Raw genomic sequence first — 20,796 nt, 5'->3', positions numbered from 1 at the left:
CACCCGATACGGGTAGCGCCCCCCGGAAATGTGGTGTTGCACTATTACTGCACAAAACCCTCCCCTTCACAGTTATTAAGTCATGGACTGATCCAGAGGGGTGCTATGTCTTTGCCAAGTTAAAGACAGGTGACTCCTGTCTGTGTGTAGGCTCCGTGTACAAGACAATCGGCCCAAAGCACCTGTTGTTCCTGAAAATCAACCGCCTCTTGACGGAGATAGGGGGGACCCGCTATGTAATAGGGGGCAATTGGAATCTGGCCAGGGACGCAGTATTGGACAGAACGGGACCCCTGGACGTTAGTAATAATGCTGACAGAGCCCTACAGTCTGATATATTGTTGGACGACGGCCCGGTGGATCATTGGAGGCTGACGCATCCGACTGACAGAGAGTACACCTTTTTGTCACCGGCGCACGGCACCCAATCTGGCCTCGATTACTTCCTTATGTCACATAACCTAGTGGCCGAGGCCCACGACTCCTGCATACTTGAATGTGGTCTCCCGGACCACTCTCCAATCCTCGTTGCTGTCCAAGTGGGCCTGGTATCCCCGGGCCGCAAACCGTGGAGGTTTGCCATTCACCATTACCATTCCCCCCAGGGCAAGACGCAGCTGAAAGCCCATCCGTCCACCTTTGCTCAAGAAAACCTGGGCACTGTTGAATCCAGGCGAACCATGTGAGCTGCGGCCAAGGCAACGATACGGGGGCAGCTCATGCGGGACACAGTGTTACCAAATAAAGACAGAAAAGAGAGACAAGCGGCACTGGAACTTGACATCTGTCGTCTTACACGCCAATATACTGACCACTCCTCTGTCCCAGTGCGTGGTTGTCTGGAATGTGCCCGTATGGCCCTTAATGAGTTATACACCTCCCAGGCCGAATACGCCCTACAGCGTCTGCAGGTGAGGCACTATGAACAAGGCGAGAAGGCCGGCCGGTTACTGGCAGCTCAGCTTCGTCAGAGGACGGTGCTCTCGCTATTCCGGCCATTCGTGCCCATTCAGGTGATGTGCTCATGCACCTGCAGGCGATAGTCAACAAGTTTGCGTCCTTCTACCGACATCTTTACACTCCGGGGAAAACATCTAGCCCTGTTCAGATTGCGGCTTTTCTTGCTGATCTTGACTTACCCTCTCTATCAGACGACGGGCACAGCCTCCTGGATGGAGAAATTAGCAGACTGGAAATAGAGAGAGTCATCTTCGACCTCCCCTACAACAAATCACCCGGGGAGGATGGATTCCCCGCAGAATTTTATAAATGGGCGGGGGAAGAGGCGATCGATATTTTGCATGAGGCTTTGAGCGAAGCCTGCAGGACAAAGGCTTTGGGAGCCATCTCCAACAATAGCGATTATACCAAAACCTGGGAGAGACCCCTGCTCTGCAGCAGTTATCGTCCCATCTCTCTCCTAAATGGCGATATCAAAATCTTAGCAAATCGTCTGCGTAAAGTCATACTGTCCCTGATCCACCATACTCAGGTGGTGTTTGTACTGGGCCGCACCTCCCAAAATCACCTGCCTACTCTGTGTCACACCCTATGTGCCTCCAGGGAACTGCCGGAAGCTGCGCTGGCCTTGTCTCTGGACGCTGAGAAGGCATTCGATCGCATAGAGAGGCCCTATCTGTTTGCGACGCTGGCAGGGTTTGGTCTGGGAGACCGATTTATCTCTATGATACGACTGCTGTATGATCAACCCACGGCACAAGTTAACTGTGGAGGTTTCCTCTCTGACCCTTTTGTTCCTATTGGTGATGGAACCCATTGCCGCAGCCATCCTCTCCTCCCCCTCAATAAAAGGCTTCACTTTGTCGAATGGCATCTCCAAACTATACCTGTACGCCGAAGATGTTCTTCTGACCATAACGGACCTCGAGCGCTCTCTGCCAGCCTTACTGGAGATCATCGATGGGTTTGCGCCCCTTTCTGGCTACCGTATTAACTAGGACAAGAGCGAGGTGCTTCCTCTTTCGCGTGTGACCACGAAAGCCACGCTTCTCGGCTTCCCATTTCGATGGACTCCGAGACATCTCAAATACTTGGGAGTGTTGGTTAATCAAGGCCTGGTGCACATGGTGGCAGACAATCTGGATCCCCTTGTCGCGTGAATGAAACTTGATTTTGAAAAGTGGAACCATCTGGGCCTCTCCATGTGGGGCAACATACAGGTGGTTAGGATGGTCACAGTGCCTCTTTTCACCTATGTCTTGGGGCTCTTACCCTTACTAGTGCCTCTCTCTACTCTGCGGAGCATTGACACTCTCATCAGAGCCTTTGTGTGGGGTTCCATGCTGCCACGCTTGGCACCAGCTAAGCTGCTAGCACACCGATGCCTCAGGGGAATGGGACTCCCCTCGGTGGAACGTTATGCACTTGCACTACATTTATCACAATTGGCCCACACACTGCCCGGAGTGCAGGACCTGCCACAGTGGGAAGCTCTGGAGAGGGTGTTGCTTTCTACTGATGGGGGACTTGGAGGGCTCTATTGTGACGACCTCTAGTCTTCTGGTACGGCTAACCCGAACTTGAGGGTGACCCGGGCGGCCTGGTGTAGGGTCCATCCTGTCTTACACGCCCAGGCCCCCTTATGGAACAACAATGGTTTACGGATAGGCGGTGAGGTGCTCAACTGGCCGCAATGGAGCAGGGTCGGTATCCTTGATCTTGCTCAGATTCTAGAGGGTAGGGCGCTTAAATCCTTTGCTAAACTGCAGGAGGAATTTAATCTTTATTCGCGGCAGAAATGGAGATACTTATAACTCAAACATTGCCTGCAACAGGGTGCTGACACCATCCGATGGGGACTCGAGACCTTGCCTGTGGTGACCTACCTGAAACCGTGGGGACAGCGCAAGGGCGTCATGGCAGGCCTCTATGAGGCCATCACCCGGAAGTTATACACACAACCTCTTCTGGACAAATTAGGCTTACAATGGCAGGACCACCTGCACCGGACGTTTGATAGGCAGGACTGGGTGGACATCCTGGAGGCCTTGGAAAAGGGCACCAGGGAGGCTGACTATAGTTCTGTCTCTTCAAGGTGCTGCATGACTGGTATTGGTCCCCAGCAAAGCTGCACAGGACAGGAGTTCTCCTGCATTCAAAGTGTTGGCGCTGTACAGAGGCGTGCTGTGAATTGATATATATTTTAATTGATTGCCTGACGGTCCAGCCTTTGTGGGAAGTTGTAGTCTCCACTCTGGCTGAGTCTGTACTGCTTCCATCAACGCTCCCCCTTCTCTTGTCATATTGCATGATATGACCTCTCTCCCGGCCCAGTCTAGACCGCATAGACGAGTGTTACACACAGCGTTAGCAACCGCAAAAATATGCATTGGATTGTGGCTATGACCCACATAGTCACGCATGAGAGAGTCATCTACAACCTGCAGGACCAGACTCAGATATTTAATTAGGTGTGGACGCCCTTCCTCACTGCAGGGCTGACGTAGTTTGAGCTGACACCACCCTTACTCGCTGCGGACCGCCCTTCGTCTCCTACATCTCTCACTTCTGTCCCTATTAGCTTCTCGCTGAGATTACAACTTTAAGCAGAACCAGACCTATGATCAAAGTCAAAGCCTTGGCTATTACATTTCTATTCCTCTTGAGCCTTTAGCTTTTAGCCCCCACCTCTCCCTCCTATACAAAAGCTTCACCCTGACATGCCCATCCTGCCTTCCCCTTCCCCTCCCCTCCCGCCACTTATATGTCTGCCCTTCCCCCCCTTACCACTCCCCCCAACCCACCCCAAACACTGATGGTATCTAACTCGGTCCTCTTTTCTCTACAGAACTCGTTGACACCTGTGGCACTTCCTCATCTTGTTTAATATGTCCTCCCACCTCCCAACTCTCCGCTGTCCTCCTGCCATTACTATCCCTTTCCACCCTTCTCTCTCTCTCTCTCTTTTTCCTTTTCCTTTTCCTCTTTTCCTTTCTCCCCCCCTTTTTTCCTTCTCTCCTCTTTTCCTTCTTTTTCTCTCCTTCTTATCACCTTTTCTCCTCCTATATCATCCTTTTCTACTGCCACCGGGCTGTCTTGCAATGTAGTCTGTGCAGGCCTTTGTTGGCCTTACAAACATTCTTAGTTTAAGAGATTTGATCTTAGCCCTCTAATCCCTCCCTTGCAAGATCCTCTCATAGCTGCATCTTACTGAGTCACAGCTGCTGTACAAGGCACCAATCATTGCCCATGACGGGTGAATGCCTAGGCACAAATGGTCCCAGTTGTTCTATTTTATTTTGTTATTTTGATATTTAGATATCTCAATATTCTGATATCCTGACATTCTGATCTTTGACACGAAGGAACATGACTTATATTGGCGTCTTAATGTAAACCGACCGTGCAGTGTGATTCAGACCTATGCCCCACTTCAGTGAGATTTGACATTTCAGACACTGAGTCACTAGGCTGCTATGTACCACCCTCGTCCTATCGCTCCCCCTCTCCACCCCTCTTTTCTTCCCCCTTTGAGTTCCCTATCTCATCTTTCTCTTAATTCCGAGACTTTGATGTCTCTCTCTCTCTTATTGTTTCATTGCAATTGTCCCTTTATTATGATCAGAAGCATGGTTGACTGTGTTTCATTCGATTTACTTTCCATATGATCCTTTATGTGTCATTTCTTGTTCATGCTGGGACCTCGGTCCCTCTTTGGTTTTGTATCATCTTGCAGTGTTAATAAAGATTTTCAACAATAAAAGCTCCCAGATTGCAGTTTTTGATGCCTGTAGTGAACTTTCTCCTGGAGTGGCTGGTGACTAGATGCAAATGGAAGAGGACTAGATGCTGCTGTTGGCCTCTGCTATGGTGCATCCTGACCCCCAAAGTGCTGTCCCTGATGACCTGGGAGTCTTACTGGTGTCAAGCAGGGGTTATTCTGAAATGTTTTAAACATTTGAATTTAGAAATGTTTTGAACTTCCAGAGGGTAGGGAACACCCACCAAAGTCAATCTTTCCATGCCACAGCCTTGCGGGGCAAGAAAATCAGGTTAGTCCAGCAAGGAGCTTTTTGCCACCTGAAAATTCCTGGAAAGCCCATCTGACTTTGGTGTGATCTGCCCAGATATACCCTGCTGCCTTGCCTCACTGGAGGATTCTGAGCTGCAAAAGAGACCCTCTCTGATGGTAGGAATCTTGACTGGTACAAGGTGTCAAAGTATCTGGCTCTTGAGAGGACTTCCCTGGGTATGAAATTTAAATTTTCCCACTCAATGCTTTTGCCACCAGAATCAATGACTACAGCGGGACCTCGCACAGTGCCTATCTGACTTCAAAGGGACTTTGCAGGAAATGCCTGCTGCCTTCCCTGTTGGGAGGATTTTGTTTTCAATTTCAGAGACTCTGGACATGATTTAGATCTCGGAGGACGAGTCACTCTGTCACAATCGTGGCAGATATCCCGACAGCTGAAATATAAATCTCATAGCATATAGTGCGGATTTATATTTCGGCAGACAGGATATCCGTCACCATTGTGACAGAGTAACTCGTCCGCTGATACCTAAATTAGGCCATAAGTCAGATAGTAAAATCATTGAACAGGATGAACCTTCATGGTGGTTCATCTCTTCGTGGTGGGCTCGAAATCATGCCTCGATGCCGGTCAACCACAAACAGTGATTAGTGATTGACGCTTTACTTTTTCTTTCTGCTTTTTGCCTTAAATATTTAAAAGTTCATATCTCTGGTTTCACATATTGGATTTCAGGCCTTTTTAAGTGTCATTTTGTTAAATAAAGTTTACTCTATTTTTATAAATTAGAATGGGATATTTGTTGTGTTTTGTTTTTGACTTTTTAACTATTTTGTTATTTCTAAATGCTTTACATATTTTCATCAAGAAAAGTCTATCTGCTCTGTGCCATAGCTACCAAGGGTCCAAATCAGTATTTAGTTATTGAAACCTTTATCTTAACCTACCTAGTTAGTGACTTTACTAGTTGTGGTGGACTACCATTTGCGTCAATTAAGAAACTACTTTTTTAAACATTCTATTGTTATGATAGGGATGTGCACACATAGAAAAGCATAATGACTTGCAACTTCACACAGTTTCTCTGGATTTACCAAATGCAGAGCTGGCAAAACTTTTTTAAAAAAAAATTACAAAAAGGAAATGTCCCCTACGCTCAGAGTGATTTTTGTTGAAGACATGTAGGGTCAGAATAGTTGCTGTAATTATCTTGACCGTTCATTGTTCCTTTTCTATTATTCAATCCTGCAAGCCCAATCCACACGAGGCTTCCACAGGTTCCATTGGAGTGACTTTTACTTTCAGGGAAGTTTGCCTGAAGGTCTTCAGCATATATTTCCACTCACAGTTAAATTATAGTTATAGATTAGTTATGGTAAGGAATAGTCACATTACCTTACCATATGTTCGAAAGAACTCCCTGACATTCACTAAAGCACAAAAGCAAAAGTGATGTTATGTTACAAAACAAAATGTAAAAAAACACTGAAGTACACCAGTCATGGTTATCTCTGCAATATATAAACTGTAAAATAGCTGTGCAGACCAAAACCTGCATGCCAAATGCAGTGCTCATGCCCTCACCCTTGATGTGACAGATGTAATCACAAATGACACATATATGATCTTGAAGTGAGATTATGTATGAGATTACAAATGCGACTGATAATGTGAGGACTGTGACTATAGTAGTAATTATTGGTTTGAATATTTAGTGTTACTTAATGATGCTGTGCTCTTATGTGTTGTTACATACTGTCATAAGTATTGCACTTGAAATGCAAGGTGTGTCTGGCAAGTTATAAGCAAAGATCTGCACCCAATCTGCTGTGAGCAGCCAATGCCACTGTGCACTGCCTTTTGGCGGCCAAGGATGCATTGGCCCTTTTATTTAATTTATTTTATTTTTTTTAATATTTTTTTCTAATTGTTGGGTTGGTGCACAGACCCCAATGTGGGTTTCAGCAGCCCTAGAGACATGTGGACCACAGAAGGACATCTGCCATGGCTTTCAAAACTGCTTCTAGCCTACAAATCTAACGGAGGACCCAAGAAGGGTCCAGATGACTTTGCTATGGGGTTTGTGGTGTCCTGGGCCTTAAGCCCACATAGCAGACAAATTATAGCTCAGACACATGGCTGTATGGTACTCAACTGACCACAAGCATGTGCACTCCAGCTCTTTTATTCACAGGGTCACCTGACCGCTGATTCTTGTGTTGGATGGGTGTGGGGTGGGTGTAAAGGCCAACCCTCTACAAGTGACTGGTATAAACACTACTATGTGTCCAGCAGGACACTACAGGGTTCATGGACACTAATCACAAACCTCAGAACCTTGCTGGGCCAGGAGCCATACCTCAGTTTCCACAAAATGTACTGATTTGTAATATTGTCAATGGGGTTGCCTCTGAGCTTCCCTTTCTAAGTGAGAGGGCCAGGGGAGGCTTCCCTGATCCCTTATGGCTCTGTCAGTTTGTTTTCCAAGGGATGATGGCAGAGCCCCTTGACTGTAATGCCATCTGCTACAGATTTTTCTATTGCAGCCCAGAGATCACAAACCAATCACATGCTTCAGGTCCATGACCAAACTGGGTCCATGCACCTGAAATGGACAATGGGAGAAAATGTTCTCAGATGCAAAAAGATGTCTTTATTTTTTTTAATATGGGTACAGAGATGGTCCACGAGCACAGGGTCACAGACCATCTGCAGATAAATGGACTAGATATCTCTTATTTTTTAACTGTTCAAAGCCCACCTGACACTTTTTTGTAATGTTAAATTACCAAAAGCTACTGAATGAATAATACCAAACCAGGCATATGAAATTTCTTGAATGAGTTATACTTTTATGGCAAATTTTATGTAGATCCACTCTGCATTTTCTTTCTACAGAAAAGAGCAAACTTTTCTATGAGAATTAAATGGGAAAAGTCACTTTTTAGACTGCTAGCTTTTTTTTCTTCTCACTTGATAGAGCTGCACAAAACCTGCCATGCTGAAGCCCAATTGGGTGATTTTTATTTTTGGAAAGATATGTTCAGCTTTGTTGACAGCACCAGAGCTATAAAGAAATTGAAACAACTAGGCCCAGGCAAAATATGTATTACACTACGTAAGTAGTACAATTTTGGAAATGTTAAATTACACTTAAAGTCAAGAAATTACGTTATTATGCCACATAACGTAATTATGCTTGTATCTTTGTAAAAATGTACCATGAATGCATCATTTGCTGTCACAATTTCCTATTAAAGCATGGCACAATGCGAACAATGGAGTGGGAGTGGTAGTTATTTGCAGTGCTTTTTGTTTTTTTGCGCTATTTTTGTAGGAGAAAATGCATCTTCGCATCCAAAGTGGATGGGAGGACGCAATTCACAATAGAATCCAATGCCAAATGCCAGTTTTGCATTTTGTTTATTATGCATAATTCCACTTAATTTTGCTGAACTTTCACACAGTTATACAAAAAAAACTATGATAAATTGACATACCCATGGCCATCAATTCATCAAAATGCCAGGGGTAGTGGAGATGACATCACGCGCGCTTCGACCTCCACTTTCGTTCACAGACACATACTTATAGGTAAACACAAATTCTTACTTGCACACACTTTCACATAAACACACTCTTACCCGCATGCAATGGGGTTAGCTTCAGGGTTTTTTTGGGGGGTGTTACACCTCCCCTAATAAATCTATCTTCTGGCAAATAGTTGGGTACAAGTGCTTTCAGTCTGGTATAGTGAGGTGTCTGTCGGATTTCGCCTGGATTTTTTACATAAACACAGACAAAAACACACACACTCTCTCCCTTACTGCTTCGAAAGTGTTCAAAAATGTTGCTATACAGAATATAGGGCCAGATTTACGAGGCCGTAGTGCAGCTGGAGCGTCACTTTCCAGTTGTGATTTTCACTGCACCATATTTACAAGGAGGCATTAAGACACTTTTTGTGGCTTAATGCCTCCTTGTAAATATGGGTCCCTCAGACGCCGTTTTCTGCATCAGCAGGCTGTGCAATGGGTGTTGCTGTGGGATCTCCATTGCAACACCCATTGCTTTTGATGCTGTCCCAGATTTACAAGAAGGCGTAAATCTGAGGCAGTGCCAAAAACGAATGCCACTCCAGGGGTGGCATTAGCATGGCACAACGAGGAGGAATACTTTTATTCCTCCTCGTTTTTTGCTCTTTCTATGTGTGCTGCATTTTGCAGCACACGCAAAAGGAGGTAACAGCCATGAATGATTGTTTATGTGCTGGAGAGTGCCACTTCCTGCACATAAACAGTCATTCCAAAATGACACTTTGATACTTCTATGTGTGCTGCACTTTGCAGCACACATAGAAGTGGCAAATCGCCATTGTAGATTGTTTATGTGCAGGAAGAGACACCTTCCTGCGCATAAACAATCTATCTCCTCAACGCAGACACCCTTGCACTATGGTGCAAGGATGTCTGCATTGACCCAGGCAGCTTAATTCAGTCCCGGCGCAGGAGGAAACACAGGGATGCGTGATATTCATGTAAATATGGCACATCCAGGAATTTCAAAAGTGGCGCAGCATGGTGCTGCTATTTTGGTGCAGCACTGCACTGCGCCACTTTGTTGTAAATCTGAGCCATTGTGTTTTTCTCACTTACAACAACTGCCAATCCACATTAGTTTATTTTTCCACTGCCCCTTTAGGCCCGCTCATGTGCCCTGCTTGTCCTATTTGTTGGAAAATCTGACGCTCACACCCTCCCAATCTGACTCACCAAGCTATGCCTCTGCGCAAGCATGCACTCAACATACATTTAAAGGCACTTTACTTACCTCAGCTGCCATGGCAGGGCATATTCACATTTGTATTACACTAATAGTGAATAATATATTATTATTCACTATTAGTGTAATAAAAATTTTAAAAAACAGAAAACAAAGTGAGCGGAGCCCCAACTGGCGTCCATAAAGAGGAGCTGCCCATGTGTCCCTGGCACTGAATTTGCCATCTCTGAGGCCAGAGGTCGCAAAGACAGTGCTAGGGGTCGCAAAGGGCAAGCTGCTGCGACCCCTGGTGACCCTTAAATGACGTCCATGGACATACCCCTACAAAAAAGGCTTTGCAATGAAAACTCTAACTTAATTTCGGGTGAGTAAGAATATTCCTCCACTCCCTCAAAAATGGTAACAGAAAGCATATTACAATCCGCACATTTGCATATGTGGCTTATGACATGGAATTTTTCATGTGCGTTTGTTCAAGAAAGAGGTATTTAGCCAAAACCACAAAACAAATTGATACAGGCAGGTAAATTCACAATGAAGAGGCCTCCTGTCTAGTAAGAGAGTGATTTCTCAGTGTAATGTCCTTGCAATATGTACTCTGTGATGAAGTAGACAGTTATTTCACATGTGAATTACTATGTACTATGATAATAATCTTGAATTTGACCACTGCCTGTAATAATAAATGTGTGAATGTGCGTTTGTTAGTACAGCTAATCTAAATAATGCTTGTTATTGGATCACATATAATTCCACTCTCATGGAATCTATACATTTGAGTTAAAATTCTAAAGCAGAATTGCCAGCCCATGAGTTAAGACTTGCTTCCAGAAAACTATGGGACTGATTATGAAAAGTCATTTTTTGAGGCAAAAGCAGCGTTAACTTACAAAACAATTATGGCCCATATTTACACTTTTTAGCACCGCATATGCGTAATTTTTTGTATTTTGTACGTTTGTGTCATTTTTACATCAAAAAGCGACGCAAATGCGGCGCTAAAAAGGTATAAATATGGGCATATATTTTGTAAGTTTGCGCCGCTTTTATGTCAAAAAATGACGCAAAGACGAAGCTAACCTTTCATGCATCGGGCCCTGATGCCCATATTTATACTTTTTGACACAAACCTGGGCCAGCGCAGGTTTGCGTCAAAAAGTTTAACGCCAGCTACCGCCATTCAAATGCTCCAGCCGGGCCTCATATTTAAGGAATGACGGTAGCCGGCGCTGCGGCCTGGTTAGCATCAAAATAAATTACTCTAACAGGGCAACGGAGGCATAGGGAAGACTGGGGGTTGTGCGTCAAAGAATGATGCAAGTCAGGTTAGAGTAAAAAAAATGGCTCTAACCTGACTAGCATCATTTTTTGACATACAACCCCCATGGAAATGACTCCTTTCTTAGCAAAGACAGGAGTCATGCCCCCCTGCCCAATGGCCATACCCAGGGGACTTCTGTCCCCTGGGCATGACCATTGGTCACAGTGGGATGTAGGGGGGCCCAAGTTAGGCCCCCCCATGCCACCTAAAAAAAAAGAAAAAATTACTTACCTCTACTTACCGTAGATGGGTCCCCCCATCCATGGGTGTCCTCCAGGGGTGGGCTAAGGTGGCAGGAGGTTTCCCTGGGGGCAGGGAAGGGCACCTGCAAACCATGGAAATGAGCCCGCAGGTCCCTTAACGCCTGCCCTGACCCAGGCATTAAAAAACGGCGCAAATCCGTCTGGGCACCATTTTTTAAAGCCCACCTCCTCCTGTGCGTCAAAATGATGCGGGAGGATAAATGAGGCGCACATGCCTTAGAGTCATTTTTTGCGCGGGAACGCCTACCTTGCATGTCATTAGCGCAAGGTAGGTTTTCACGACCAAAAAATTACTCAGACTCCATAACTTTGGTGCTGAACGGGTCTAGCCCCAAAGTATAAATATGGAGTTAAGTTTGCGCCGAATTTGCATCAAAAAAATTACACAAATCCGGCGCAAACAGAGTATAAATATGCCCCTATGTGTGCTATCTTCAAAAAAATCTAGCAGTGTCGAAATACATACAGGGACTCGCTATCTTTTAATTCAGCTTTATGAGCTTATTCTTGAAAATTACAAATTTGAAGCAGTCGTTATCATTGAACTATCTAGAGTGCACAGCTAGTTTCTTATTCTCAGCTACTTTTAACAGGGAGCAAATAAGTGAAATTAAGCAGGTTAGATGGTCCTTTACAGTAAGACATTTTTTACTGGTGCGTGCATAATTGCTCGGTATGTCACTTTTACATTACACACCTAGCCTTCCGCTAAGCACCGCCATAAAATGGGATGCTTGATACCGCATTGATTACAGTCGTTTGCAGTGCGGAAAAAAATTAAACTTCATACACATACAACACCAAGCGAGGGAAATTATAAATTATAGTGATCGTTAGCATGCCTCGCATCCAGCTTGGCGCTCCTCTATTCACTTTTATTTGATGGAACGTTTTAATTTTGCCCAAAAAAAGTGCCTAAATGAAAGTAAATGATGCCTTTCTAATGTCATAAATATGAAAAATAGGAAGTGCTTAGGGACTGCACTCAACTCGCATTAACATTCAGGAAGGCTTCTGCTTAACATATTCGCTGTTTCTTTTTTTTTTTTTTTATGTCCAGGTCTGTTCGGTTCAGTCGACACGTTTCGTATTCACAGCTTTATCGAAGTGACGAGGTTCGTGTCGGATGCTGGAGCACAGTGCACCATAGGCTTGTTCCCTCTAAGACTCCTTCCATGTAGTGTGTACACTGAAGGTACGGCAGGGCCTGGCCGGGGTGAGGACCGTGTCAAACCCCGCTCATCTGTCAACCGAGTGGATTATTTCTTGAGAGACTGGAATTGGCCGCCTAGTATCAGAAGGCCATCCATCTTACTCACGCGTGGCGCGAGGAAGCTGCCCGGGAGGGACTCACGAGAGGGAAAAGCCTGCTATCCCCAAGCGGGCGACGAAGCGGCTGTAAAACCATCACTCTGTCTGTATCACGGCCCTGAGTGAAAGATTTGTCATCTCGCGCATTTTCCCTGATACTTGGTATGCACTTAGTGTCGTGCTCTTCCTGTTCCATAAAAGAGGTCATTTTTCAAGCTTAGGGAAACGTTGCGCCGCACTGAATCTTTGTCCCTCATCTCTGTTTTTTCTTTCTAACACAGCTACTTGTTTACACTGATTTCACATAATGATGGTATATGTTTTTTATCGGCATGTTGTTCCTTCCTTCAGATGAGGATTTATTCTACCAGTTTGGTTAATGATTAGGTGTCCTCTGTTGAGGAAAAGTGCTAAATTGATTACTAGGCAGGATGTAGCACCGAAACCGAACTTAAAGTTGAGGAGAGTCATAACTCTCCACAGGAAAAGCTTTAAAGGTATTTTCTGTCGATGATTGATTGCATCAGTTTGGTTTATCGTTCTATGAGTAAGTATTTATTGCTTTGATTTATGCAGGACTGCCACATCCTGATTGGAGATCCGTGTACGTTACATACAGATGGGACGTTGAGGGATCCTGGCAGGAAACACTATGTTGTGGTTGAGTGGTACTGTTCTTTGCTTAGTGAGTTAACAGCTGGTTAAGTTAGCCCACCACTGGTGGACCCGAGGTGATAATGCAGGTTGATGGGGAAGCATTAATTAATGCCTTCAGAGGGCACGTACTCATGTAACCCTGAAAGTTGCTTACACAGCACAGTGTGGCAGAGCTAAGCGTTACTGTCCTCTGCCGATGGAGCTATCAGCTGCTAAGTACTTATCCAACATTAATTCATAACGTGGAGAAAAGTTCATGACCAGCTTTAGTGTGGACAGTATGGCTACTGGATCCCATCACTCCAATCTCACCCGCACATGCCCATAGCTTCTGTCACCACCTGCTTCCTGACTGTCCTCACACTTTCGCTGAACTTGGAATGTGCACATACAACAGTAGTTAATGCCTGCAATCTAGGCCTTCTGGTTGGCGGAATCTATCTCACCAGTTCACATAGGGTGGTACAAGTCCTTCGGCTGAACAATTGCAGATCTCACCTGCCAAAAACCTCGCTTCTAGAATGCTCCTTGTTCTTAGTATAAAGCATGTAAATTTAGGAATCAGTTACAGCACCATTACAAAATTGTTAATCAATATGGCCACACCATACTAGTGACAGGATAACACTGTGCAATTGCCAGGGCCTCTAGAATTGTGCGGCAGGGGAGGAGCAAATTATGCAGCAGGGTTGACTATTCCATGTTACAAGAAAAGACAACGTAAGTGGCGTAATTCGGCACATTTTCTAATAGTATTAGGCCCGTATTTATACTTTTTTTAGCGCCGCATTTGCGTCGTTTTTTGACGCAAAAACGGCGCAAACTTGCAAAATACCATTGTATTTTGTAGGTTTGCGCCGTTAGCCGTCAAAAAGCGGCGCAAATGCGGCGCTAAAAAAAGTATAAATACGGGCCTTAGTTTCTTTAATGTGTTGTTCTTACTCATATTAACAATGTATGGGCAAAGGTTGCACCTCATTAGGACCTGTTTAGCACCCAAACACACCAATAAACAATTGAAATGTGGCCAATTGATCTTTGCAAAGGGCCTTCCATTGTGTGGCAATACTAGTTGATGCGTTTTGAGTAACTTTTGATCTGTTTCTGTTAAAATCTGTAGATTATACAGCAGATGATAAATTATGTGGCACTGCGGCAAATCCATACATTTGCGGAAAGTGCCACGGCGGTAGAATCCCATAACTCCAGTGAATGTGGCAATAGATAGTGATCCAACTCCAAGCTGTATCTAGGACACACACATTGACTCTCATTTTGAACAGGCTGCACTTGGAGGATCATGCAGCCATTTCAAAATTTTAGAACCACACTGCACAAATCAAGGTGGCTTCTTCGGCCTCGCTGTTTTACCCACGTGCTTTCGAAATGATGTTGTGGCAGCCTTGACAGTATGTTGCAGCATTCTGTTTCTGTCTAAGCGACTTGCTAAGCGTTTATTAATAAACCACTTACTGGCAATAAAATCTCACCCTGCTCGGCGCTACACCGGGAGAGATTCGCCAACACATTTGCACTCCGTGCAGTAGCAGAAATGAAACAATCTTTTCTCAGAATTGCTTTTAGGAACCCGAAAGCTTCAGTTATTCACGGAGTCATGCTTGCCAGACCGCTACCACCAGCAAAACGAAATAAAGTTATGTGAAGGGAGGAAGTTATTTCCCAGTGGACAAAATGTATTATTTTTCAACATGGAAATAAAACACAGACACGGGGCTTGAACAGAATTACAAACCAAAATGCATTCTCTGAAATATGTCCAGTCACATGATCTCTCCTACTTCTGCTGGCCTCTCAACAAATTCGTTAACCACATCAGCATAAACAATAAATGAAGCTTATCCCATGAAGTGAGGAAACAGCTACTGAATTCACCCTTTTTGAATCCTTATATGCTTTTACACCGCAGGGCTCTGTTATTTTCAAGGCATCACTAATCATATTCCAGGGGTGACATAGTGGCAAGTTTGCAGGTGTCATAACTACAAAACTTGGGTTCCATTCACAGCTTCTCTCCTTGACTAAAAATGTGTCATCCAAGTAAACTCAGAATATTCCCTTGTGCCCAAGTTTCTGCAGATGACAAACATCGCCAGTCTCTACTTCTGACTCAATTTGCTGTTGGGCACCAAACAAAAACAATTAAGCCACGAAACTGTGGCCTTTCCTTTTGTGGCAGATAGGTAGTTTCGAATGTGTTCTTCCTACCTGGTCGGTGCAGGTGATACTGCTGGAAGCTGTGCTGTAGGGATCCCTGGCAGAGCAGAAATGCCCATCCGCTTATCCACAAATACAGGACCCAGGACACTGCAGACACCATTGTCACTTTCTAAAAAAACAAAAATATGATTCAGGGACAGCATCTGCAGGTAAGAGTTAGAGCACAGATGCATACCTACCCACAACATTACATGTGTATTTGCATATTTAGGTATATTGAAGCAGATTCTAGGTCTGAACATGAAAAAATTTATTAATTTTAGTTTGATGATTAGCTATTATGATTCTCCAATCCTTATGTTAATGTGTGTGGTCTAGCACGCTCTTGTAGGCGCATGTTGTTACGTGTGGCAGATGCAAGTAGCACAGACATGTGGGTTGCTAAAGCAGTGTTGTTTTCAGCTACTTTTTTCAACTCTGTTCTTCTGGGGTGTAGGATTGACACCAAACTCGGTGCCACCAGGATATGTTTCGAGCTCTTTGTGCTTCTTTTGCAATTACTCTGTTCAGCTGTGTCAGTCCAAATGCTCAATGTAAGCCCACCATGTTTACAACTCCTGGAATGCAAAGGTTGTCAAATAAAAGCTGAGGAGTGGATATTTCTTTTCTTGATGACACAAACTTAGGTTTTAACCCCTTGAGAGAGTCTAGAGTGTGATATGCTCTGCATGCTCAAGAGGGGATAGGGCTAGCCAAATGCCTGCTAAGTATGCGCTGCAGTGACATGTGCAGTGATGTGCATGCTTGTCATCAGTACACCGACGCATTACATTGCAATACCAATGGCAATAACCAACATCTTATGATAGGACAGTAACTCATCCAGTAGTCCACTCACAACCCCTCACCCAACCCTATCACACTCAACATCTGCAAGGCCAATATGCCCATGCCAGGTGGAAGGTGTGGTACTGTGGAGCCTCAAAAGATGAGGAGTTTGAGAAACAGAAATCACAGAATATAAACGGTCAGTCTCGGAAGCGACAACCACAGATGTTGGTTACGGCTTTTTTTTTAAATACAAGATACACAGTCCCATTTATTTGGTTGCGCTTTGATTCGACGTTATCATGATTACTTGTTTACATGTTGATTGCTGCTGTGCTGTTAACGTTTCGCCTGCACTACTCAAGAAAATTGTTAAAATCCTTTAAAAAAAGACGAACTGAAAAGGTCAAACGAAAATACGTTTATGGGACATTCTAGATATTCATGTCCCACTAAAGTCACCCTTCATATAACACGTTATGTCAAAAAGAGACAGCCGGGGAAGATGTGTGTCAAGAGGCCTTATTGACCAAGCTAAATAATTCAGCAGTACAAATGACACTATAATGATCCAAGAGAGAGAAGGCAGGGCAAACTCATGTCACTGATATATTAGATCTCAATACTTTGCCCCTATCCGCTTACTTACTATCAAATGCAGTCAATGTAATTTTAAGAAAGAAGGCTAAAGTGTCTATTTTTGCAGTGTGGTGGCAATACGCATCATGGAAGCTAATCGGAGCACACCGTTTCCACACAGAGCTACACCTAGCCTACACTACTAGGAAGGGCGAGCATCCCATCTGCTGCCTTCTAACGTAGTGAGATGGGTAAACACAATCTGGAAAACAGACAACAGACTTGTTTCTTGTCTGTCTGCGAGCATGCATAAGCATGTAACTGGTAGAACTGCTGTTGTCTGTTCAGTACCTACACAGTAGGTAACAAACTGTTTTGGCTTATGAGGATATCAATTTTTAATCAGTGTTGTCTTCCACACAAAGTAATTGTTTCTCAGAAACACGGTCAATTCCCTTGACAAAATCGGCTCATTTTGCTCAGTATCCGCTCGTAAAGATCTGTAATCAGATCAGCCTGAAGTACAAAGCCAGCGGGGCTGCGATCCGTCAGTATATGGGATACGGAGTGTCAGAACTTGCAGAAAAACTCGTCCATTAAATTAATAAAACTGTCAGTGTAGTAGTAAGGCTCGCATTTCTTCTTTTTTGCATACGTTTTAGACCCAAACACTTGCAAAGGCGTTGACGTGGTACCTGGCTTGTGCTAAATTTCTGCAAAGACTGAAGGTGTGTGCGAGTTTCCGAACCTTTGCCCAGGGCAGCTCACTCTGCAAAGCACCTTCTGCAACACTGGCATCGGCAAAACTTCAGGCACTCTCGGATCCGACCAATCACGCAGAGCCTTTCCGTCCAATAATCCAATCAGCAGGGCATTATTTAATTCGAGTCTTTCAAGCCAGGAAGGTCATTGTGTCAAATAGTTTTTTTTGTATTAAGAGGGCAGAGAAGTAATAATTTCAAACCTGCAAATGGCATACCAGCGGGAGACTCTTTCCAGTCTGCTGTGGAAAAAAATTAAGGTGGATGCTGAACTAAATAAAAAAAATGCTAGGCGTTTGCTCCAGCATAACAATGGCCTTCATCGACACTCTAAAACACTCTCCACCGTCTGAATATTATAGCCGACTCTGAACAACATCTATCTATCTATCTATCTATCTATCTATCTATCTATCTATCTATCTATCTATCTATCTATCTATCTATCTATCTATCTATCTATCTATCTATCCCAGGTGAGTGTTAGCAACCATTGTTATCATAAGGCATCAGAAGCTAGAGAAGTTCTGTCCCAGAAAACCAGTGTTCGGTTAAAGGGGGCAGTTGGCAACCCTAGCCATGTTGTGCAATGCCACTGTCTAGTTATCTCTCTGCAGAGCAGTAGCCTGCAGGTTGGTTTGCGAAACCTGTAAGAAAATCTTAGCACCTTAACACAAACACTATTGGGGATGACATCTGCCTTCGTGTGCAATCTTAACGTAAAGTAAAAAGCAATGCTTAAATACAATCCAGGGCACAGTACCAAGCTCACAAGTGGCTTCTGCCTGCGCTGAGCTGATTTGTTAGCTGAAAGGATGGGTTACGCAGCAGAGTGTGAGCATAGGGGTGACCCTACCTGACAGCCCCATACACTCACTACACTAAGTTAATCTCCGTTTAAAAAAAACATTTCCACATTCTTAAATAGCCTGGCAGACTGCTCAAACTTCCGCTATGTTTCTTGCCAGATTGCGTTTTAATTGAATTAAGTACAACATGCCTTCGCGTAAAGAGGATTCCCCTTCCGTTCGCTGCTTCGTCCTAATGCACCGACTGGTGGTAATACTTTAATTGGATTTCCTGTGATCCCTCGCATTACCTGATAAGTCTCCCTCATCTACTGCCACTCTCCCCGAACTCCTCTCGGCGATAAAAGCATTTCCCCTTTGCATCAGCTAACGGCTTCAATACAATGTGTGTGAAATGCGCTTTCCCCAGGTTAATATTATCTGATGACTTTTAAATCTGCTCCCTGAGTTGAGCCTCGAAGAGCTTCTTACCTGTATAATCCAACCGCGAGCAGAGATCTCTATTAGCGCACATTTGAGAGATCTAGCACTTCTCAAGATCCATCGGCGCCAAAAAATACAAAAAGAGACACTCTCAATCAGAAGCTCCAGAATAATCGTCTCGGTGGGGATTACACACCAACGGCTCCTCCGTTGCTACCAATCCAATTTCCAGAGTAAAGAAGACATCAGGGTTCAGTGTTGTCAGAAAAGTCGCAAAGATTCAAGGGGTGGAACGCGCGTCATTTTCACCTTTAAATCATCTTGTGGCGTCACCTCCGCGCTCACAGCCCTTTGACGGGATCCTGAGGTAATTTACAGCTTTCCGCGTACACGCCGAGAGGATCGCCTTGTGCTCGGCGCGCTGCTGTCCCAGCAGAGTGCAGTCACAGGCAGGCAGACACACTCTGCAGCCCGGGCTGCTCCACAGTGAGACGCTCCTGCGAGTCTGTTTCAGCACACCGCGGCTTGGGTATCACATGTCTTAAAGCTGCATAACCCCGTACAGCAAGCCACTGTATGCTGAAACTAACAGCTCACCCGTGCACCTGCAGACGTGCAGTGCCTACACCACCTCAGATGATATATAAAAACATCCGCTGCCAACATAAATTGCACAGTTTTCAAATACCTTGCAGCCTCTTCACCAGTGGCATAGAAAGAGTGCCTTGTGCAAGCAAGAAAGAATATGGGACCCTAGTTCCCAACCTGAGAAGTGAAATGCAACCACAATGAGAGCGCCGAGGGCTCCTGTCACCCCTGAGCTCCGGTATCCCAGAACCTGCTTTACTATTGATACAGGTCTCCAGACCGCCGCAGCCGCCCCGGAGAGGGATGGGGGGGCGGGGCGGGGGTTCCAGGGGGTCCCCTCAGCCCAGTACCCGGGCATGAGAGCTCCTGAGTAAATCCGGAAGGGGCGCCCTCTATGTACTTTGCTGTGGGGGACACCTGAAGTTTCGTCAAGTCATTGCTGCTCTCACCCTCTCCTCAGTGTAGGATTAACTAGGCACAATACACAGTTGTATTTGTCGGCTACATGAGAGTGGCACGCCGTTTACACCTCTGTGTGTGTAAACTGTTTAAAACAGCAGTGTGCAGCAGTATTATTATGGAATATGCATAAAAACTCTTGCAACTACCACATCAGGCACAGTGATACGGCATAGACACTTTAACTAACTACAAGCACTTCCATCAGGTACAGTCATTGCATCTAGGTAGTTTCACTAGGAGGTGCAGTATTGTATTGTTATTGCATGTATGTAGTGCTTACTACCCACGAAGAGGCTTTGAATCGCTTTATGGCAAGCAGCACTCTACTCTGGAACCGAAGGTTAGTGGGTAATCAAGGGTTATTTGTTATTTTTGGATATTGGCGTTAGCATTGTGCTCTCAATGAAACTATTCCATGCATTTACCCCCGTTTCTTTGTGGTAGTTTTCAATAACAGGAGTTAGGTTTCAACATTAGTTGGGAGATATGAGCGCATGGAAATGGTTGGTGGGTTGAATAGATAGAATACAGGAATATCAGGCATTGGTAGGTTTCACGGATGTGGTTTCAAAGAATGAGAGGTATAAAATTAAGAATGGGCAGTTTGCAAACATGTGATAAAAAGACAGGAATAGACAAGGATTCAAATGGAAGTAGACGGTCATTTAAAAGAAAGGAGAGGAAATTATCAGTAGTTTTAAGTTTTCATTCAGGATTTTAGGAATAAAGCGGGAGGAGGCTTTTGAGATGATATGCTGACGTTTCCAGGCTCACTTGTCTTTGGCCAGGAATAGGACAAATGACGATTTGGAGCCTGAGGTGCTATCTCTGAGGGAC

General features: G+C 44.7%; 1 protein-coding gene across 2 annotated transcripts in view; it reads right to left on the bottom strand.

Moving 5' to 3' along the window:
- The window catches only part of TAFA1 (TAFA chemokine like family member 1), a 1,243,985-nt gene extending 1,224,426 nt beyond the window's left edge, over nucleotides 1–19,559 (bottom strand). The window contains exons 1-2 of one of the 2 annotated variants that reach the window (XM_069206577.1): nucleotides 18,958–19,559; nucleotides 15,558–15,678 (exon numbers count right to left, since the gene is read on the bottom strand). In XM_069206577.1, coding sequence (XP_069062678.1) covers nucleotides 15,558–15,669 — 112 coding nt within the window. In that variant the 5' untranslated portion in view covers nucleotides 15,670–15,678; nucleotides 18,958–19,559. The remainder of the gene's footprint in view (nucleotides 1–15,557; nucleotides 15,679–18,957) is intronic. The other variant, XM_069206578.1, reaches the window with a different exon arrangement.
- Nucleotides 19,560–20,796: the final 1,237 nt, after the last annotated feature.

The sequence above is a fragment of the Pleurodeles waltl genome, chromosome 9 (assembly GCF_031143425.1).
Source record: "Pleurodeles waltl isolate 20211129_DDA chromosome 9, aPleWal1.hap1.20221129, whole genome shotgun sequence".
NCBI lineage: Eukaryota > Metazoa > Chordata > Amphibia > Caudata > Salamandridae > Pleurodeles > Pleurodeles waltl.
This window is presented reverse-complemented; position numbering and strand designations above follow the sequence as displayed.